The sequence below is a fragment of the Eubalaena glacialis genome, chromosome 10, assembly GCF_028564815.1.
Source record: "Eubalaena glacialis isolate mEubGla1 chromosome 10, mEubGla1.1.hap2.+ XY, whole genome shotgun sequence".
Lineage (NCBI taxonomy): Eukaryota > Metazoa > Chordata > Mammalia > Artiodactyla > Balaenidae > Eubalaena > Eubalaena glacialis.
The window spans coordinates 110,454,503-110,478,059 of NC_083725.1; the positions used below are offsets into that span (position 1 = coordinate 110,454,503).

Genomic DNA, 23,557 nt, shown 5'->3' on the forward strand with positions numbered 1-23,557 from the left:
ATAGGATGCTTGGTAGGAGAAAATTGTTCACGAGGCAGGCTGTGCGAGTGGAGAGGAGAGGCAATGCACCATATCCTTCAGAAACTAAGGAATTAGTCCTTGAGGAAACATCCCCAAAGGCTTAATTCACCTTGAAGATATCAGAGTAACAACAAAGCAGGAATAACAAAACCTGATTAAGTGATTAAGTGGGAAGGCAATTTGCAAATTTGGAATTTGCAAATTCCATTGTTCTGGCGTGAGCCAAGAAGGAAGACTCTCCAAGCGGGTGACTGGAATCTCTAGAATGGTGAAGAGGAAGGCTCATTTCTTAAACACTCCCTTCCCTTGGCCATTTAGAGACTCAGTTTTGTCTTACACAACACTCCTCGCTTACTGAAGTGATCAGTCACTCACGCATTAAAAAAAAAAAAAAAAAAGACTATTTAGCTTTATCCACAGGGATCTCCTGATATAATCTTTGTCCCAGAGAAAAAGGCAGTATTGATGGGAGCAAAACTGAGAGAGAAAGGATGGGAAACCCAAGCACGCAAAGAGTATTGGGCTGGATTGAGATTAACTGAAGACCTCTGGGGACTCTGAGATTCTGTAAATTATGATGTCAGCGAGCAGTGAGACTTCTGGGTTCTTAGGAATGGGCTGGAGGTGGGAGAGGGAGAAGAAAGTACATTTGAATTGCTGGAAATAAATGTTATCACATTTGCAGTTAAAAATTTTTTTTTTAAATCTTTTATTGAAGTATAGTTGATTTACAAAGTAGTGTTAATTTCTGCTGTACAGCAAAGTGATTCACTTATACATCAATATACATTCTTTTTTCATGTTCTTTTCCATTATGGTTTATCACAGGATATTAAATATAGTTCCCTGTGCTACACAGTAGGACCTTGTTGTTTATCCATCCTATATATAATAGTTTGCATCTACCAACCCCAAACTCCCACTCCATCCCTCCCCCACCCTTCCTTACCCTTGGCCACCACAAGTCTGCTCTCTATGTCTGTGAGTCTGTTTCTGTTTTGTAGATAAGTTCATGTGTGTCATATTTTACATTCCACATGTAAGTGATATCATATGGCATTTGTCTTTCTCTTTCTGACTTACCTCACTTTGTATGATAATCTCTAGTTCCAACCATGTTGCTGTAGATTTGTAGTTTTTCTTGTGTGCCTGTGGTACCTCTCTACCTTCTTTTTGTTTGTGGGTACAGGTTGCATATACTACTGGTGCCTATTAGGATATATTAATATGGGAAAAAAATGGACCAAGACGAGAGGTCCTTACACCCAGATCTACACACTCTGTGACACTTGGAATCTACCAGTGACCTTTCTGAAGGCCGCTTTCACATCCTTATTTCTCAGGCTGTAGATCACAGGGTCCAGCATGGGGATGACCACAGTGTAGAAGACAGACACCACCTTGTCTTCCTCGAGGGATTTGCCTGAACCACCCCGCAGATACATGAAGATGAGGGTCCCAAAGAAAACGGCCATGGCAGTGAGGTGGGAGGAGCACGTGGAGAAAGCCTTAACCCTGCCACCTGAAGAGTTCACCCGCAAAATGGTCTTGATGCTAAGCAGCTAGGAGATCAGGATGACCAAGGCATTGGCCAAAATCACAAAGTTGCCGAAGAAGACAATGACAATCTCAGTGTTTGTTGTGTCACTGCAGGCAAGCTTCAGAAGAAGAAGTTGATCTGATTGTTATCACAGAAGGAGAGGGTGAAAGTACACATGGTACGCAGGATGGACCTCGCTACCCCATAGACATAGGCTCCCAGCACTAAACTCCAGCAGATCCTGGGCTGCATGACCACAGTGTAGAGCAGTGGGTTGCTAATAGCCACATAGCGACCATAGGCCATTGCAGCCAGCAGGAAACACTCTGTGCCTGCACAGATGTGAAGAAAAAGAACTGGGAAGCACATTGGCCATAGGAGATGACTGTCTTGCCTGTGGCGAGTGTGGCCAGGATCTGAGGGGTGATGGCCGAGGTGTAGCAGATGTCTAGCAGGGAGAGGTGACTCAGAAGGAAGTACATTGGGTGTGGAGTTGGGCATCCTCTTGGATCAGAATGATCATCCCTATATTCCCCAGAAGGGTGACTAGACAGAAACTCAGAAACACCAGGAAGAGGGGAATCTCCAACTTAAGGTAGCCAGTAAAGCCCATGAGGATGAACTCAGTTACTATGGTGAAATTATTCTTGGCCATGAATTCAACATAGACTGTTGATCTGAGGCTGAGAATGAAATGGAAAAAAAAAAAAAATCCCAGAATTGAAAGACTGATGTTTTCTCTCTGGCAGAAGTTAGGTTTATATTTCCAGGCAAATGTACAGAGATTGTTTTTGAGAAATCTTATACCTGGCTGATTCTTCTCCGGCATCCTGCATTTTTGGAAGCTGAGCCATGAGCTGGTGTTTCTAATTCAAATTAACTCTGGTTTATATTTGGAAATTCCTGTGAAGATAAGAGACACATAGACTCTGAGATTTGGAAATAATCTAGGCAGCATCTGCTCTAATCTCCATTGGCTCTTGGAGTCTCCTCTGCTGCACACCCTCCACGTGCTTGTACGGTTGCCTTGTGAGCTTCTATCTGTGGACAGTTCTACCTGTTAATTCTCTTTTCGTATCTGGATTCGTTCTCTTTATATTCCATGCATTGGCTTTAGTTTCGCCTCTTCCAGACACAGCAGTTCTAATCCCTTTTTCTCAGGAAAGCATTTCGGAAGTTGGAAGATGACAAATCTGCTCTTTATGTGAACTATTCCCTCATATTACCCATTGATATATATTTTTCTTATTATCTAATTCAGCGTGTGGCCAAAAACTGCTTAGTCAGTTGGTATTAAAAGATGTTTAAGGGTACAAACTAGCAACTAGTAGATAACTACGTTCCAGAGATCTAGGGCACAGCATAGTGATTATAGTTGAAATACTGTGTTGTAAACTTCAAAGTTGCTAAGAGACTTGATTGTTCTCACCACAAAGAAGACGTGATAGTTATGGGACATGATAGAGGTGGTTAGCTTATGCTATGGTGGCAATCATATTGCAATATACGTGTATCAAACCAACACATTGTACAACTTAAACTTACACACTGTTATATGTCAATTACATCTCAACATCAATAAAAAACTGAAAGTCTTTTTCTCCATTTTAATCTTTACCACTTTAATCTTGGTTGGGGGTTTCCTCTAACTCTAATAAGTGGTCACTAGTGGGAGGGAGACACTGACATATCATATAAAACATAGCCTCCTTGAGCTGTTCCCTCCATCCCACTCCAGCAGCCTGGCCTGGGGATGAGTTATGTTCTTTGGAAGGCCCTTTTGGTGTGGTCAATATCCATGGCTACCATCTCTAGGACAAACACTAACTAGCTGAATAACCTTCAGAAGTTCACTTTCCCTCCTTGGGCTTTACTTTCTGTCCTGAGAAATGGTAGGGCTAGATTATATGATCGTTAAAGTTCTTTTGCTCTCACAATCCATGATTTGTATGTCTAGGTGTATGGGCTAAATGAGGCTCTTGAAAGAATTTTCCTAACATCTGTACTATGTAATGTGTATACTCTAGCTACTAATTACTGAGTATATTAAATATGCAGGCACTATTTCAAGTGATTGATAGATACTTAAACATATTATGGAATCTTGGATCCAAAGATTCAAGGGAATCTTGAATATTTCCCAGTTCCTTGGGCAATAATATTCCCCAGTTCCTGATAAGCCATCATTATTGAACAGGGCAAGGTCCTTCTTCATATTATTTTCCCTCCTATCCCTCCATCCTCAATCCTTCCCCAACCCCTCATAGGGATCTACTTTATTATATGTGAAATATATATCATCCCATGTTTATTCCTTTTACATTTATTTAGAAATATGTGTATCTTTATTTTTTTAATATTTATTTAATTTATTTATTTGGTTGTGCCAGGTCTTAGTTGTGGCAGGTGGGTTCCTTAGTTGCGGCTCACTGGCTCCTTAGTTGTGGCATGCGAACTCTTTAGTTGTGGCGTGCATGTGAGATCTAGTTCCCTGACCAGGGATCGAACCTGGGCCCCCTGCATTGGGAGCTCAGAGTCTGAACCACTGCTCCAGCAGGGAAGTCCCAGAAATATGTGTATCTTTAAAAAAATATAGTGATTTTAGTGTGTTTTCAATTTTATATGCATGATCTTTTTTGTGTCTTTTCCCACATATAGCGTATCTTTGTGATTTATCCATGTTATGTAGGTAAATCTAGTTTGTTATTTCTGATTTTATTATGGTTTTCTTGTGTGCTTACAGCCCATTTACTTACCCTTTCCACTAAAAACTTTGGAGCTTTGCATATATTATCTTGTTTAATCCTGGAAATGGTCCTTCAAGGGCTGTTATCTTATTTTTCACTAATGAGGAATTTGAACTTCTGGGAGATTAATTTGTCTAAGGTCACCCAGTTTAATAAGTGGAAGATGTGTGTTCCGAACAATATTGGTTTGATGGCAAATTCTGTGCTCTTTTGCTATGAATTTGTTTTGCCGCCTTCCTACATTTAACTACATATTTATGATTTATGGAATCAAAGAAATCTACCTGCAGTTCTTTAGATAATCAGATCCTTCCTACTTTCAAGTCGTGAGTAAACTTGGTTAATTTCAATATCTTTCTCAACCTCTAATTCTGAAATTGTCATAGTCCATTTTCTATCCATCTCATGGTGAGATCCCAGGGTTCCCTCTGATTTAGGGACAAGATTGTTCGATGCACATGACCAGAGATTAGGTGGCAGATCATCTGGGTACAAATGCAGTCACACAGGGTTTGTGCCACAGGCAATACCCAACTCACACTTTAGCCCTAATCCTTCCAGCAGCCTTTCAAGTTGGGTATAGCCATGACTATTTGATGGAAGAGTAAAAGGAGGCTCAGAGACGTTAAGGAGGTTGCCCAACTTGCCACACACCTAGGAAGAAAGAAAATCAACATTTCAATCTGGGACTTTCTAACTCCAAATTCCGTGCTCTTTCTGCCCCATTATGCTCTCTTCGTAGGGGAGCAGAATTACCTTTTCTTCAGACCCAAGTCTCAACTTTTAAATGGTAGCACCTCTAACACTATTAGGCAAATACTCAACTTCCAGGGGAGAAGAGGGTTAAGTTTGGTTTTGGAGTTTCTTGGTGGTCCATGTCTTTTCTTCTTTTTCCTTGTTTTTGGGTTAAGACAGACTCAGTTGGGCCATATCCCTCCTTTGGTACGTTCTTGGGAAAATTGCTTAGCCAATTAGAATCTCAACTTTCTCAATAATAAAATGAGACTATAATAATAATTTTTGAAAACTTAGAATGGGTTTTTACCTAATGTGATAGAGTTTGCTTATTTTCCAGAAAAGCAATTTCCAGAATATTTCCCAGAAGGAAACTTTTCAAGACCAGGCTGTTGACACCCAGTTTTGCAGATCTTATTTAAGAAGGGGCTTGGGGGTACCAGCAGCTTAGATTGGGTCCAGAGTAGAGGGCAGCTATAGATTCCCTGAACCCAACAGCTCATAAGTGGGAAAACAAAGGTTTGTGGCCAGTTGACATTTTAAAAAGTCTTAGGGACACTTATGAGTTGACCTTATTACTTGTAATATGTTTTGATTATAATATGTAATGTAGAAGAATATGCAGTCTCTGGAGGGGATAGGGAAAGGGAGACAGTCTTACCCTAGAGGAACACTTCAGAGAAGAGATGTGCTTACTTTAACTTGGAATCTTCTCCCAAACTTTTCCTTCTCTTTCTTCCAAGGGTTGAGTCCCTTGGGGACAATGAAGGAGATTAACAAAGGTAACCCTCCTCACCTTATGGGATTGGTATCTCAAAACATTATTGTCAACATTTAGTGAGCTCTTGCCCTGAGTCAGGTAGTGTGCTAAGCACTGTAAAGGCTTTCTTTCATTTAAAGCTGACAATAACATGATGAGAGAGGAATATTTTTCCTTACCTTATGGTTGAGGAAACTGAGGCTTAGAAATATTAAGTATTTTGCTTGAGGTTTCAGAGCTAGAAAGAAAAGATGTTTAGATGTTAACCCTGGCCTCCCTGATCCCAGAGTTGGGGTGCTGAACCACTGTGCTGTGTGTCCTTCCTAATACTGGTAGCCATTCATTGAGCATCTACTATGTGTCAGCCAGGATGTTAAACATCCTACACACATTATCTCGTATAATCCTCACAATGACCCTGTGATAGAGGTATTATTTTGTCCTAGAAGGGACTAAGGCTCTGAATAGTTCAGTAACTTGTTCAAGGTCACATGACTAGTCAATGAAAAGTCCAGATTCTAACTGAGGTCTCAAAGCCAAAGCTCCAGTACGTATGATTAATCCCACCTACAGCATAATTATAGGAAGTACAGTAATTTACAGTGAATTCTCTGGTCTAAGCTATGCAGTACAGTACCCCATCCCTGCCTCATAAAACTATTCATATTTTCTAAAATTTACCTAGTGACACACACATAAGCCTGAAAAGACTGCAGCTGTAGGTTTCCAAAAAAAAGACCCAGTCTTGCTTGTGTATTTCATATAAAAGCTGAAATCTCAGACTGGACATGGTCCCAATAGGTGAGAAGTTTTGATGACAATGGCCAGAATCTCTGCCCAGTTTCATCTTCCCCAGTTTGTGTGGACCTTACTTCAGAGCTGGTACCCTAACAATGTTGTCAAGGTAACAGTTACATCCTACTTACCTGGTGGAATAATCTAATTGGGTTCATCTTAGGTTTGGAATCAAACTAATTGAAGGTCATTTAAGCATTTTGTAGAAAACAGCTCAGATGACTCAAATAGATGTATGTAGCTGACAGATTTTAGGTTTCTTCTTGTTAAGTGAACCAGTGGGGTTTTAAAAATACTTCTGGGGATGGTTTTGTGGGAGGGACACAGTACACACAAAGGTTGTCCCTGAATCACGAATCAGCAACCTGGGACAGCCCCCAGGGCTCCCTGGAAAAGGCAGCCTTGTCAGCGAGAACAGACTACGGAAGGGGCTCATTATCTGTCTCCACGTACCAGGGAGGATAAAAACAAATCTTGTGGGATTTCATGGCAACTCCTGCGTCTTGTTAGCCTCAAAGCTCATTTGCAGTTTCTATAAGGAATGAATTTGGTTCCTCTTTGCCACTGGCCCTCAATGTCCTGCTGTCCCAGTTAGGGGTGGTGTCAGGGCTAGTACTCAGCTCTGAGGACCTCCTGGTGAAGTTTTCTACACTGCATCCATCCTTAAGCCTGATGTCAACTCTCAACTCAGGGGCTGAAACCTAGCTGCATTGTCTGCTCAGATTTTCATTAGGAGGGATGTTTACTGATTCAGGGGGGAATGAGGCTAGGGTGGTCTAAACATGCTTCATTTGAATCTCTATCATGAGTCTACCACTTTCCTTAAAGATCTATTTCCAGAGTTTCTGTGGGCAGCTTTCTCTGGCTATTCCAGCTCTCATCTCTTCCTGGTCTCTGAAACCCACACTCCCTTTGTTAGACCCACACAATTTGGCACTTAATTCTGCTTGTCTTACATTGTTTATGACTGTTCCTTGGTGGTTAGTCTCATCTCTCCAGCTAGATTATAGGTTTCTGGAAACCCCATCTTACTTCTTTCTAATAACTTGTGTTCTGCATCAGTAGAATCACTCCTCTGCCCTGTAGGCTTTCATCCACTCATTAATGTAGGATCAGAACTCTTCCAGCGGGAGAGTTTTGGCGAGGCCATGTATCCCATCACTCCAAAGTAACATGGCTGGAATAAAATCCTTTGATAATTAGCAAGCATTCAGCCCAGCCAGGGTGACTTTTGCAATTGCAGTTGCCAGATGATGCAAGAAAATATTACGAAGAAGGAAAGCAGCCACAGATCAGGACCTCTGGCAGAACAGGGAATTCTATTTTCCAGTGCACTTTAGATAATATTTATGATCTTTCCCTGTAATTAAATACTTATTGAAATAACTGTGCGGTAAGAGTATGTGCACCGTATTGGGAATGTTTTCTGGAGTGGTATAGAGGGTAGAGTGACAGTCGGGACAAAGTAGAGAAAAAAGAGGGAGATAAGCCGGTCATGATACTATTCCATTAAACATCCCCTGGGGAACTTGTGAAATGAGTGATTGTAGAGTAATTATTACTTTTTTCCCTTTGTGACATATTGGGAGGATCTGGAGAGTTTTGATGTATTACACAATTATTATTGTTGTTGTTGTTATTACTATTAAGCCTAGAACTTTTGTTTGGAATTTTGGGAAGAGATGTGTCTTAGATTGGGCTCCTTAAAGACCTGAGACAAGGATTTTGGGGCCAGTGTTTCACTGAGGGAGTGATTATAGAAGAAACCTGTAAGGGAGTGAAGAAAGCAGAAAATAGAGGAGCAAAGATGTAGTTTCAGTTGGATGTAGCTTTGGCCTGATCCTTAGGGGACCCCTAGAGAATGAATTATACTGTGGGCTCAGTTCTGCCTCTAGGCAAGGGATTTGGCCTTTTGCAGGCCATATCAATTATCTACTGACTGAGGGCTTCCCCCAAGAGGTGGGGATGGGACCCCCTAGGCATTACTGGGAGAAGTGGATCTCCTGGCCGAGGGCAATACCCCAGAGAAGGCAGTAGCTATCAGTCATTAGCAGCCAACACTCATAGCAAAGCAGTATGGTACCGGCATAAAAATAGTCACATAGGCCAGTGGAAGAGCACAGAGGATAAGGCTTTTGTAGAGCCCACATATAAGTGATATCATACGGTATTTGTCTTTCTCTGACTTATTTGACTTAGCATAATGCCCTTAAGGTCCATCCATGTTGTTGCAAATGGCAGGATTTTCCTCCTTCCTTCTCATGGCTGAATACTATTCCATTGTATACATATCACATATTCTTGCCTCCTTATAATCCATATTCTTCACAGAATCTGGAGAAATTGTTTAAAAATGACATCAGATTCTATAACTTCCCTTTTAAAAACGCTTCATTGGCTTCCCATTGCACTTAGGAAAAAATTTTATTTCTTATTCTAGCTTATGAGACCATGTGTGATCTGCCCCATACATACCTCCATTCTTCATCTCCTATTGCCTTTCTTTTTTCTTTCTTTTTTTTTTTTTTAGTGGGGAGAAGTCAGCCTTGCCTGGGCAGATCAGGATAAGGAAAGATAGAGAATGCTGAGGATGGAGGGACCTGGAGGGGCAAAAAGATAGCAGCCAGCACAGGGATTAGAATTGTCTGGGATTAGTCTGTCTTCAGACCTTTTATTCTTTTTCCTGACATGTCCAAAGAGCATAGGAGTGGGATGGGTGGGTGTTTTCTGCATACTCGAATTAACCTTAAATAAAACTATAAAGGTTATCCAAGGATATTCTTTGGTATCTGAGCAGCCCACAAAACTTTTCATTTTTGATGTCCAGTGGTGTGAGTGCCATGTACAAGAAGGAGCATGTGGGATCTAGCTGCTCCAGAAATGGAGGTCTTGGAAAAAATCCCCGCAGGGGATGACCCTGGGTGCCCAGGGATTTTCTCCCAGCTCACTTGCCGCCTGGAGGGCTTACTCAAATTGCGCTTGATGGGAGCGGTAGGCTTTGGCAGGGGTCAGAAGTTAATGAGCACCACTTGCATGGTATCATCTTGCAAGGCCAGAGGGTCTGTCCGCTTGGCAGCCAGGACACCTCCAGCCTCCCCCAGCCTTAGTTGACGATAGGAGCCCTTCTGCTGCCTTTCTAACTGTTCCTTGAGAGCCCAACTTATTCCTGCCTCAGGGCCTTTGCACTCGTGGTTCCTGCTGTCTGGAATGTTTTTCACATAAGAAGATGCTCTTGTGTCTTTTTTTCATGCAGATCTCAGTGTAAACGCCACATCAGAGAGACCTTTTCTGACTTCCAGGAGTCTCCTTTCTGTCACCACACCAGACAGCTACTATCACATCACCCTACTCTATTTCTTTATAACACTATTTTCTCTGTCTCTGCCTATTAGAATGTAAACTCCATGAGGGCAGATATTTCATCTGTTTGGTTCATTATCATATCTTTAGTGCCCAGTTCCCGGCGTATAATAGGAACACAATAAATATTTCTCAAACAAATGAAAGGAGATATCCTTAATGTTTCTATAGTTCACTCAGAAAAGTCAAACACCTCATTTGAAAAACAAGGCAAAGAATATGAATGCTAAATTTACAAAAAAGAAATAAAGTGGCTAAATAACACAGGGAAAATGTTTAACGTCAGAAGCATGTATGAAGACCCTTAAAAATGAGAATGCCCTTCCCCCCACAGTTCTGCTTCTAAAAATTTATTCCAAGGAAATAATCATTACTATCTATAGAAATGTATGGTCATGCTACTGTTATTTCATAATAAAAAATTGAAAATATCAAATTGACCAAAATGATTTAGGTGTAATAGGATATTTTGGATGTGAGGAGCTGGGGTTCAAATGTAAGCATCTCCCAATGCACACACTTGCTCTTCGTTCTTGGATGTTGCGTGGGTGGAGTTGACAAGGACCACTGATCTACACAGGAGGCTGAGGAATTTCCCCTGAGATAAGGGATTCAAACTCAGATCTCCACAGAGGCTCAGGGATATAAAATATCCTCAGTTGGCCTGGGTTGGGGTGAACCTGTGAGGAACCCACCATAAGGGAATGAAGGCCACGTCTTCCCGGCGGACAGGGCCACATCATTTGTGGTGGGTGTTACTGTCAGATGGACAAAGTAGCAGATGAAGAGATCATTTCCATCCACTGTGCTGGTGGATGGTGGCGGAGGCGGGGAGTGATTTGAGAGTTTAGCACTTTGGGGCAGAAGCGCATTTACTGTGGGGCTGCCTCATTAACCCTGGAGCAGGCTGGGAGTGCAAAACGGTGACTCAACACTAGGGCAGCTCTGGGGAATGGGCAGTGGTTCTAGCAAACATTGAGATGTGGTGGAGTACGAATGCAAATGTGACCTCATGTGACCACTGAGGTGGAGAATGCTCAGGATAAAATGCTAAGTAGACAACAGTGTTTGCAATATACATTTTCTCCATCACATGTGAGGATAAGGAATCCCATACATCTTTTTTTAAAAGTATGCACAGAAAATTTTATTTATATTGAAAGTCCAAACTAATGAATTCACAATTATTAGAGTTCAGCAAGTATTCCAGGTAAAAGGACCTACATAAATAATTATCAATAGCCTTTCTCGACAAATATCATTTGCTATCACTTATACACGGACTCTAAAAAAGTGATACAAATGAATTTATTTACAAGACAGAAATAGACTCACAGACATAGAAAACAAACTTATGGCTACCAAAGGGGAAAGGAGGGGGGAGGGATAAATTGGGAATTCAGGATTAACAGATACACACTACTATGTATAAAATAGATAAACAACAAGGACCTACTGCACAGCACAGGGAACTATATACAATATCTTGTAAAAACCTATAATGAAGAAGAATCTGAAAAAAATATGTACATATATATGTATAACTGCATTATTTTGTTGTATACCTGAATCATTGTAAATCAACTATACTTCAATAAAAAAATAATTTAAAAAGTTAAAAAAAATAGATAGCCTTTCTCCACATGAACAGTAATCAATAAAACAATGAAAGGGAAAACTAAAGGTCTAATGAAGGGACTGAATGAATGGAAGGGAGGTCTCATATCTCATAGATTGGTATAGGCTTAGAGTTGTAAGGGTGTGTCCTGTGTGTAGCAATGAGAAATACCACAAATCCTTATTAAAGTTTTCAAAATTATGTAAATCTGTTTCAATTACCTTTCTATCAAGACTAGAAGGATATTAAATCTCAGAAATATATATATATATATAAAATTTAAAAAAAATATATATATTTTTCCCTATAGGGTCTTTCCTTTACTGAAGAGTTTTGAGGATTTTTATATTCCAGAAAACTGGCGGATGTCTTTTGCATTCAGGTTATCACGACTACCCTTGTGATTGTTCAAGTGCAGGTGGTATAACAGATGAGGGCAATCTCACCAGCTTTGTGACAAGTTTGGGAGTTAGTTTTTCTTTTCTTATGGTCACCTAGACTTTTAGGGTGTTGAGTCTCAGGATATAGTGCTTGATGGCTCCAACACCATGAGCTGCCCCACAAGAGGTCTCACCATTTTCCAGGGCGTTTCAATGGACTATAGTTTCCTCCCACTTGAGTAACTTGTAATAGCTACATTTCTCTTGTTAACTCACCCCAGTGGAACAGTATAAAAATAGTGTATGAACTTCAATCCTGATTTTTTAAGAATGTATATAAATGTCTATAGGAAGGATATTAATAGTACCAGACCCTGTTCTGTGTGTTTTATATGTATCTTCTTTAACCTCCATGTCCATCTCAGGAGGTGGGTTTAGAGAAGTGACGTAACTTACTTAAATTCCCAAGGTAGAGAAGGAGGATTCGAACCCACACAGTCTACTGCCAGAGTTTATGTGCCAAATAACTATGGTCTAGTGCCTTTCCCTCCAGCTGTTAACAGCACTTATTGGAGTGGTGTGACTAGTGGTTTAAATGTCTTCATTTATGGTTTTTGGACACTGTCCAAATTTTCTACCCTAAATCACGGTATTTATAATCAGCTAACTGACATCAAGAAGTACAGGATAGTGGTTAAGAGCAAGGTGTCTGGAGGTATCATGCCAGGCTTCCCTGGTTCCAAACTCAGCTTTTCCCCTTACTACCTGTGTGACCATGGGTGGTTATTTCACCTCTCTGAGCCTCAGTTTCCTCACTGGTAGAATAGAATAATAACAGTATCTACCTCATAGGATTGTTGTGAGGAGTCAATGGGTTAAACTTGGATAAAACTAATATGGTATGCTAGGTATTCTCTAAGTCCTTTATATGCAGATTATTAATATTAGTTGAGTAAATGAGTAAGCAGGTTGCTTAGACTTCACATAATCACTAATTTCACTTGTGCCCCATAAATGAGATTGTTCAGAAGGGATCTCCTTGGGTGGTTGACAACTTCTCAGAGAGAAGAACGTAGAAATACCTACTCCCATCTCCCAAATGAGATTAAATTATGGTGGGAGCTGCCAGACAGGACAAAGTTTGAGGGGGAAGGAACTGAGAAAACTAACTTTGCAGGGGCCCTTTTCTGAAGGTTTCTCTCCTCTGGGACTCAGAGAAGCCTAATTAGAAGCTTAGGGTCTGATTAGAGCAGCCCAATCCGTGGCTCATCCCCCTGCCCTGGTTTTCTAATTGCCTTCACGGAGCATCCAGAATAGGACAGAGATCCAGGCACCTATTAACGGGTGCTTCTGTGGACGTTGGGGCTTATGAGCTGCAGGTGCTGAAGATGTTTATTCCTCTATGCCCAAAAGCACCATTTGGACATCACATGGACTCCCATCCAGCCTAGTCATCCAGGGAAGGACCTCTTGGCCCTGCTGAAGGTAAGTGTGGCCAAGTTAGATCAGACAGAAAACGAACCACAGTCCAGATTCGAAAAGTACTTGACAAGCTGAATGTTGGTTTCCTCTCATCTAAAAAGGGTTTATCTCTTTTTTTCTTTAGAGAGTAGGGTCAAAGCTAGTGTGGTTTGTGAGGGAGCACAAGGTCCTGGGAGTTATTACTTCTGCTTCCTCTTGCAGTGATGCAAGACACTTCGCATCTTTGGGTCTCAGTTTCCTCATTTATACCATGGGACTGATAATGCGTCTCATACACGCTTCCGGTGATTGTTTTTAGAATCAGAAGAGACAAGGTAGGTGAGACTATATGGAAGACTATGGAGGCTATTTCAAGTAAGGGCTTACATTGAGAAAAGGGAAAGAGCAAGAAGCAACTCTTGTTGAATCTCTAAGAAATTTGTAGAATTCTGGCAGGTATTTGGAATGTGATGGTACTGACATTACAGAGAGAGCTGGAAACTACAGGTAGGCTCTAAAACAGAACGAGCTCCTTTGTGGGAGAATAATTTCCCCATCGTTGGAATTCTTCCAGCTCCATAAAGATTGGTCAGAAAGGGTCACCATTAGCTCAAAGGCCAGCCATCAGAGATGCCCTAGACAGGATTTCTGCTGTGGGTGGGAGGTAAATCTCAGATTCCTGCAGTTGAGAGATAGTGAAGCTACTTTCTATGAGTGCTCACTAAGCCTCCCTAAAGCGTAGAGAATTGAGGTCTTTCGTTTAGGACCGGTCAGCTGGGCACTGACTTTGGGAGAAGCTCTAAGGATGTTAGGAGGTGTAAAAACCCCATCCCTTTAACCCCAGAGCTAAAGAGACCTCATGCTCCTGCCCACGCTTTTTAAGGCTGGTTCTGTCCAGGTATCCCCATCACCAGAACTCCTCTCCCCTCCCAATCCCCCTTTAAGGCGGGGGTGGGGGGGCACAGTTCACCTGTTCTCACCACTCTCTGAGAGGCAGAGGGCTTGAGTACTTCTGGGCAACAGAAAAGCTGTGCTAAGACTCTGAAAAGGTGAAGCAGCCTAGGCAGTAGAAAGAGTGTCTTGTCAGGCTGCAGGAGATCTGTCACTCCCAACATTTTGCATTGGTGTTTGCTTCTGGGCAAGACCCTCCTCATCTTGGGGCCTCTTTTCCTCATCTCTACTTCGTCTGCCTGAAGGCAAAAGGGCAGAACCATGACCTTTAGAAACACCTTTAAGTTGCAGGATTCTGCTGCACGCTCTGTCCAGTGAACAGATAGGGTAGAGTGAACAGGCATTGGCGAAGGAGAAGTGCAAGAGATTTGAGGTCAGTGTTTGGACAGAATTTATATGCCATTCTGGAAGTTTATCGTAGGATCACAAAGTGAGGAAGATCTCAAGATTTCAACTTTTCAGATCTCCCCACGCCTCCACCTCCCATCTTCAGGCCGGGCATCTGTATCACCATAACCACCAAGCTGAGGGATTGGGCGGTGCTGTGGAAAGGGTTCTGGGTCTCAGTTCTGGCTGCTTTTCTTTCTAGCTATGTGACCTTTGGACAAATCTGTTGACCTCTCTGAGTCCCCACTTTCCTCACCTCAAAATGGGTTATACGAGAGTCAAATGGGATAATAGGAGTGCAACGTTTTAAAGCGAGGGATCATGAAAGTCATTTGCAATTCGGGGGAGGGGAGTTCACACCTTCCATTGTATGCAACAGAACCAATCTTTGTTGACAACACAGGCCTGTCCTCCCAGCACTCCTGTGACTTGCGTAATATTCATGTCCATCTTAGAGGTGAAACAGCTGAAGTCCAGATAATTTCCATGACTGGCTGGAACTTGACCTCACTGTGACAGAACGTCAAAATATTCTGGTTCCATGACACCACGCTGGTTCTGCCTTTCTGCTCTTTTCAATGGGGCTTGCTGGAGAATACTTTCCTATGTATTTATAAGTTTAAATTCAACTAGTAAATGACCTATTAAAGTTTTCTGCCAAACAAGTTTCTGGGAAAAAGGGGAGCTCTTGAATAGTCTATTTTTATCTCTAGATTGAGCTACTTTTTACCTGAACACAGAGTGTTGGTGGAAGAAACTGCTATTTTTTTTTTTTTTCACCACTTAAGCATCCTTAGGACCCAAGTCTACCCTGACACTTCGAGTGGCAAAGCATCTTGTACCTCGTTCCTTTATTCCTTTTTCCTCTTCAAGTTCCCACAAGCAGATGATGCCAGCTCTGTTCTAGTGACACAGGGAGGATCATTATCATCTAATGTCTGTTTAGTTCTATGTACACATCACTGCATCCCTAGTGAACAGTGTACTGCTGGGCACAGAATATAAAGGCAGATCCTTTAGAAGTCTTTGTTGCATATTTCCAGCTGAGAACAAAGGCTACACAACTTTAGGCACATCATACAAACTTTTATATCTTACCATTTTAAAATATCTTTAACCCTGACTTGGAGGATCTAAGTGGATTAGTTTTATATAGCTGAGCTATATAAATACTTTTCAGATCCATGGCTCTGTATTTTCCACAGTACGTGCTATTATAAAGCTGGTGTCTGGGCCCTTATAACAATCCCTTCCAAGCGCAAACTTATTGCTTTGACAATCATCTTCCCATATATTTTCTCAATTAATCCATATTTAGCCTCTTGGCTAGTCCAGTGTTTTCTCTGCTCTGAGATGCAGGTGGGGCATCTGCTGGACTTCTTCTCTTCTGAAACCCTCCTTAGTTTTCTGAAATTTAGTGGTGGTTTTTGGGAGGTTAATAAAATCCCAAAGAGCAAACAATCTCATGGTCTTTCTCCTTCAGCTTTGGAATGTGTGAATTAGATGTCTAGGTGTGTTTACTATTGACTGACATAAAAATGAAGCTGTGGGTCTTGAGCAGACATGACTAATGTGAGGGAAAGATAACCTAGAGTTAGTGGTCCACCAGGAAGTGTCTGGAAGTGAAATATTTCTGTGCCCAATCAACAATTAGATAACAGGGCTTCCCTGGTGGCGCAGTGGTTAAGAATCCGCCTGCCAATGCAGGGGACACGGGTTTGATCCCTGGTCCGGGAAGATCCCACATGCCGTGGAGCAACTAAGCCCGTGCACCACAACTACTGAGCCTGCATGCCACAACTACTGAAGCCTGCGTGCCTAGAGCCCGTGCTCCGCAACAAGAGAAGCCACTGCAATGAGAAGCCCGTGCACCGGAGGAGCCCCAGCTCTCCACGACCAGAGAAAGCCTACGCACAGCAACAAGGACCCAACGCAGCCAAAAATAAAAATAAATAATAAATAAATTTATTTAAAAAAACACAACAATTGGATAACAGAACGCTGAGAATGTGAAATGCTGACATTGATCAGTACTGTGGCATTAATGATGCCATTAAGGATTCCCTTTCTTCCTGTGCATCCTTAAAACCCAGCAATTTCAACAATTTTGTGGGCTTCAAAAACAGGAAACTGCTGTTTCAGTGTTCCATTCATATTTCCCCAGCAACTTAGTTTATCTAAATTGCCTGGGACTAAATATTTTCCTCTGAGGCCACACTGATCCATGGTTCTTCTCCCTACCTAGAGATTTTGTGCAGCCACTGTTGGTTTTCTATAATCATAATTATTAGGAAGCTGATTGGCTGTTCTATCTAGAATTATCAATTATTTTGGACCAGTTCAGAAGTTTAGACAAGGTATCACAAGGCAAGTTGGAACTCTTCTTGGAGAGAACAAATTTTCCAGCTCCTCTGAAGATCAGCAAACACTTGGCAACCTTGATTTTCTTTAACATTTTCCTATGCCTATTGAAAAATGGATGTACCTGATGCTCAGAAGGATGACATTAATGTGCATTATGGGTTAGGAGACCCTCCATGCTTCTCACTGTGTCTCAAAATGCAGTCCCAGGTCACTATCTTAGAATTTGGGTTTATGAAGATTTCAGGAACTGGCTACAGTAGCAAAGACCTTGAGACGCCCCTGAGCTTTCCATTTTCTCCCTTGAGCATCTGCCTTTCTTCATCATCCACAGATGGGTCTGATTTAGGCTGACCCACTGTTCGTGCACTGTCTTTCCAGAACCCATTTGGCAAAGTCCTCTGGCAGCACTGTTATTGGTCTGAGGCTGATAGGGCTGATCATTCTGATGATCCTGGCTTTGGGCAAACAGGTGATTTTATTTTGTCTTGATTTATTCATCGATATCTCTTTCCAAAAGAGACTTAAAGTGGCTTATAAAAATGCATGACATGCAGCAAAATAAAATAAATAAAATATGAGGAGTGAGACTTGGACAAAGGGAAAGTACACGTAGGAAATGATGAGGAGCCAGGAACAAGGTTGTTTCACGTGACTTTTGTCTTGACACTCAAACCTGTGCTGGAGGTGATGGTTCCTTGGTGGCTGCACACTCTTGATTAGAGTTTGATTCTGATGGTAGCCCTGGGCACCTCTTCTACCCTCCCATCCCTGCAGGTGAGACAAGACCAATAAAGATGATACTGCAAAAAGGAGAACATGTGCAGTGTTTTCAGAACCGGGGTCATTTTCCAAAATCTATATTTAACTTATGTTTACTCTCCTCTTTGCCAAAACACAGAGAGTAATGTATATAAAGCCTTGAAAAATTTCTGGTACTCACTAGATGTTAACTCATTATTACCATACTCGTGAGTAATGGGATAGCTGTTGGGAGCATGGCCTTGGAGTCCAACAGACCTCGGTTCCAATCCCAGCCTGGTGGTTTACCTACCACCAAATTACACAACAGACCTCGGTTCCAATCCCAGCCTGGTGGTTTACCTACCACCAAATTACAAATTAAGTAATCTGATTAACCAAATTACTTAATCTCTGCAAGCCTCTATTTTCCAGTCTATAAATAAGGATAATAACCATATCTGGCGTTGGGGGATTGTGAAAAGTCAATGAGGCAGTTTATGTAAAACGCCTAGAACAGTATCTCACCCAAAGGGAGTGCTGTTTGAATGCCATTCTTCATTATTGTTATTAGTACATGCCCTTTCCCTCTCTCATGGGACTTTTAAGAAGAGAAGAGAACCACCACATTGTAGAACAAGGTGCAGTGTTTGAGGTTAGTGAGTGCAGCCTTCTCACGTGAGGACACGGATCCGGAGGTGGGAAAATAGTTGCTTGAGTTTACATAGTACATCAGTGGCAGACAGCAGATGTGACTTCAGGCCTCCAGATGCTGTTTCCAGCCTTCCTACCATATACTCTCCCTGGCTCATCATAATCAGCGGCCCCTCCCCCATCATGACACTCTGCTCTGAAGGAGACTATTCCCCCTCCCTCAGAGGAGATCTAAAAGTGTCTCTTAGGGGAGTGGTGGGATGAGGTGGGTCTCCCGACTTGTGCCTCTCTAGCTGGGGTTGCCTGGAGCTCGGCTAGTGTCTCACTTCCTGGGTCAGAGTCATGAGCCATATGTCGGTTCATGGAAGCACAATGAATTTAGAGCCAGAAGTCCCGGTGTGGTCTTGGGACAGTTGGTTTAACCGTCTGAGCCTCATTGGACTCAGTAACAAAATGGGCATCAGTGAAATTTCTGAATGTCAGAACAAACTAGTGGTTGAAAACTCATTTTTGTAACAGTTACATGTATTGAGTATTTACCCTGTACTAAGCACAGCTTGTATTTCCATGAGTTATCTCTTTACCTCCCATAGCACAGCAGTACTGTTATTGCTGTTGCATGGGTATTTAGTCTAAGATGCTAGAGGTCAAGTACCTTGCCCAAGGTCATACAAACAGAAATGACTGAGTTTGGAACAAGCTCTGTCTGTCTTCAGAGCCCATTTTCTTAGCCACTGTGCTATATTGTTGGGATTCCAGTCTTACCTTTACACTGAGTGATGGTAGGCTGATTACTGAGCCTCTAATGCCTTAGGGACTTCTCTCTGTATTAGGAGGTTGACGCTTCTGAACAAAGTTACCTTGAGAGTGTTTCACAAGGACCGGAAGAACTCTGTAGGTTGTGTAATGGAAGTGGAGTGGTCCATTTCTTGTGTCTTCATTTTCTATTGTTTGTGGATAAATGATGTGTGCAAATAAGCATGAATAGTTACCCGATCCCTATCATATCTGCTGAAATATCACCTTTTCAATGAACCTTCCCTGATGATCCTATTTAATACTCCTCTCCATACTTTGGATCTCCCAAAGCTCTGTGTGTGTGTGTGTGTGTGTGTGTGTGTGTGTGTGTGTGTTTCATAGCACTTATCTTCTATCATGGTAAAAAATATACTTCTTTTTTTTTTTTTTTAAAAAAACGTATTTTGTATATGCCTCGCTCTTCTGCTAGAATGACCACACCACAAGGGAAAGATCATTGTTTGTGTTTTGTTCCAAGCAACCAGAAGCGTGCCTAATGCATTGTAAGTTCTCAGCAGATTCTTATTGAATAATTAAATGAACATAGTCTCTCTCTCTTTTTCTCCCCCTTTGGTCAAGATGATTCGTGTGAATTCCAAGAACATAGCGAGTTATTGTTTTGGTTGAAAGTCAGTATTATATTGGGCCCTAAGGCAAAAAAACCCTCCTAAATATTTACATTATCAGGAATTAGGTGGGGGAGGGGTAAACACCAGATGTTGACGTTTATTTCATCATTAGATCAGGTTTTGCCAAACATTGGTGAAAGTTTCATTTTCTTATTTATCTAAAATCCTATGAGATCTTTCTCAAATTCAGTTTTTGTTTCAAGGATAGAAGGAGGACAAAAAGAATCACCTTTGAAGTCCACATTCAGCATTTCCATTACCTCAACTGATCAGCATCCAAAGGTACCGAGACAAGATTGTCTAAATATCTGGCAAGAACTTCATCTCTATTAGAATTCTAAGCTCGATGTGATGGCTTTGTCTCTTAAGGAGCTTTGTAGGCTAATTCTGGAATGGCTTGATTCATGATTCTTACTGATTGATCTGGCATTTTAAATTGATGGGACTGTTCCTCTGGAATAAGTGAACCTGGAAACCAGGACAGTTGCTTGGCAGAAAGAGAGAGGAAGAAGACACTTGGCAGGCAACAGGCTGTAGAAGTTCCAGCAGTGCTTGCTCTTCACAGCTCACTGTCTTGTATCCAAGCCCATTGGGTTCACATGCACATCAAAACAACCACAAAGAAAGAGTACATATTGGGACTCCAGGGGACTGTGGACTTGGAGATAAGAAGATTCCAGAGTATGCATGAACCTAGAAGCATGTTACATTATTGCAGAATTTAGAAAAAAATAATTCTAAGTGTGTGAGTTGGACCAAGTGTTAGGTACAGTATATAAGTGATGTCCTTCACAGTAATATTGTGACTTTGGCATTGACATTCTCATTAAGCCAACAAGGAGACTGAGGTTCAGAAAGTTGAATTAACTTGCCCAAGGTCTCAAGGGATGGGAACCTTGGTCTGATATCAAAGCCCATGTCCTTAGTACTATACCACTAGGTTTTCTCCAACAAAGTGGTATTTTCTGGTTTTTCAGTGAGACTGATGAAGGTTTCCAATTTGCCACCTGTAAGAAGTTAGAAAATGTCTAAGGATCTGAGTTCTAGCTCTGGCTTTGCCTCTTTACTATGATATCATGCACTAGTCACTTTACCTCTTTGACCCTCCTATTCTTCTCTCAAAAGTGGGATTAACAATATGTGCTTCGAAGGATCTCTGAAAGATCAAATGAAATAAAGTTTGTAAAAAATGTAAAATGAGTTGCAAATCTTAAAGGTTATTGTCATTACTGAAAATGATCAAATCAAGCCATGCTCACCTTATTTTATCTTCAATGAGATTTAATTTTTTTATTTCAGTGGGCAATTTAGGATTCATGGCAGAAAATGGCACTGTGGTGACAGAATTCATTTTGATGGGGCTCCAGCTGTGGGCAGAGCTGCAGACAGGTCTCTTCTTTGTGTTTCTGGTCCTTTATCTCATCACCATAGGAGGTAACCTGGGGATGATAGCGCTGATTCAGAGTGACCGTCGCCTCCAGACCTCCATGTACTTCTTCCTCAGCCACCTTCCCTTCCTGGACATTTGCTGCTCTTCTATTATTGTCCCTCAGTTGCTGGAGACCTTGGGTACTGATCAGATGGTCATCACCTTTGAGCAGTGTACCATCCAGTTCTTCTTTGTCACACTCTGTGCTAGTACTGAATGTTTCCTTTTGGCGGTGATGGCCTATGATGTCTATGGGGCCGTGAGTAACCCTCTCCTCTATGCCACTGCCATGACACCTCAGACCCGCCTGGGGTTGATGGCTAGGGCATATGGTGGTGCCATGGTCAATTCTGTGATCCGCACTGGGTGTACCTTCTCCATCTCCTTCTGTAAGTCCAACCATAGGGATTTCTTCTTTTGAGACCTCCCACCTCTGCTGAAGCTTGCCTGTAGTGAGACCAGACCACGAGAACGGGTGATCTACCTCTTAGCTTTCTTGGTCATTACAACCAACGTTTCAGTGATTTTTATATCCTACCCGTTCATCATTTGGGCTATTCTGAAGATTCGTTCAGCTGGTGGCAAAGCCAAGGCTTTCTCTACCTGTGCTTCTCACATAACGGCAGTGGCTCTTTTCTTTGGGACACTGATATTCATATACCTGAAAGGTAACATGGGAAAATCCCTTGGGGAGGACAAGATTGTGTCAGTATTTTACACTGTGGTCATCCCTATGCTGAACCCAATGATCTACAGCCTGAGGAACAAGGAAGTGAAGGAGGCTCTGAAGAGAGTTCTCAACAGGATGAGGGTTTCCCAAGTAGAGTAAGACTTGAGCTCCGTCAATTCAGAAGTTCCTGCAAATCATCCTTTGGGCTTTTGGCTTGTCCTCTTAACACAGGAACCAGATCTCTTTATTACAAAAACATACTGAGGCAAAAAAATGTAGATTTAGTTTCCAGGAATTTCTTTATTAGCTCTATGACTTTGAGCCAGATATTCCCTTCCTCAGTTATCACATCAGTAAAAATTGCCTTGCTATGATTAAAGCCAGGATCAAGAGAGATGGAATGGCAAAGGGTTTTATAAGTAATAACATGCTATAAAATGTAAAATTTATTTTTCTGACCTGTCCTGGATATTGTTTAGTGTTTTCTCAGCTACATATTTTTTTCCCACTAAGCTAATGCTTGTACCTTGACTAATTACAAAACAATAGCTTATTGCTTACATAGTAAGGACAATCACCTTCTTTGGTTGTGGGTAGTGGGGTGGAAATCAGCCTTGACCAAAGAAAATTTTCCTCAACATTCAATCGTATATAATTTAGGTATTTGTCATGGAAAATACAAGTAGCTAGAGAGAGGAAGAAAAAATAGAGGAAAAGGAGATGTGAACTAGGAAATGTTCAAGTAGAAAAAGTTAGTTTATTTCCCGAGATAATGTAGAGGACCAAGACACTGTAGAATGAAAGAAAGGTATAATGATTTGCATTAATTATTGAAAACAGTTTGATCTTGATGTAGAGCTGAAGTGAGCCCAATATATAACTTTTGAAATATATCTTGATCACCAAAGGTCAGAATCTCTGTTTTATTTCTGAAGCATTTTTCATGGACCATCTGCCTCAGTTAACTCAAGTTATTTTCTATTCTTCAGTAATGAAAACCACTATCTACTTCCATCTCCTGTAGGACATTTACTTTATCCGAAGACAGATGACTATGAATCTGACCTCCACCTTTTAATGACCTTCACATCTGCTAGAAATATTACTTGGGAAACAACTCCATGGAGATTCCACAATCTTATTCATCAATTCAGCAAATATTTACTGATGATCAACTATGTATCAGAAATAACACTAGGCTCAGGAATATAGTAATAAGTAAGATAGACACGGTTCCTCCTTTATGGAGATTAGAACCTGGGGCATAGACAGATATTGAACCATTACATAGCTAATTGATTTTTCGGTATGATTTTGGAAAGTGGAAGAAAAGAAGCAGCACAGGGTATTGTTATCCTGTATGGTAGGGTGCTGACCTAGATGGTGTGGTCAGGAAAGCCTTTCTTGAGTCACTAACGTTTAAGCTGAGGCTTAAAGAGTAAATATGTCATAATCATGGGATGGGGACACCATTCCAGATAGAAAGAGTTGCAAATACAAGGGTCTGTGAAACAGGATGC

The 23,557-nt window shown here is 41.5% G+C and overlaps 1 protein-coding gene and 1 pseudogene across 1 annotated transcript; one reads left to right on the top strand and one right to left on the bottom strand.

Moving 5' to 3' along the window:
* Positions 1-1,292: 1,292 nt before the first annotated feature.
* Positions 1,293-2,216, bottom strand: LOC133099618 (olfactory receptor 9I1-like; annotated as a pseudogene).
* A 19,038-nt stretch (positions 2,217-21,254) lies between these two features.
* LOC133099944 (olfactory receptor 9I1-like) lies at positions 21,255-22,196 on the top strand. Its single transcript, XM_061203772.1, is given in 1 exon segment — positions 21,255-22,196. A coding segment is annotated over 1 exon segment (942 nt).
* Positions 22,197-23,557: the final 1,361 nt, after the last annotated feature.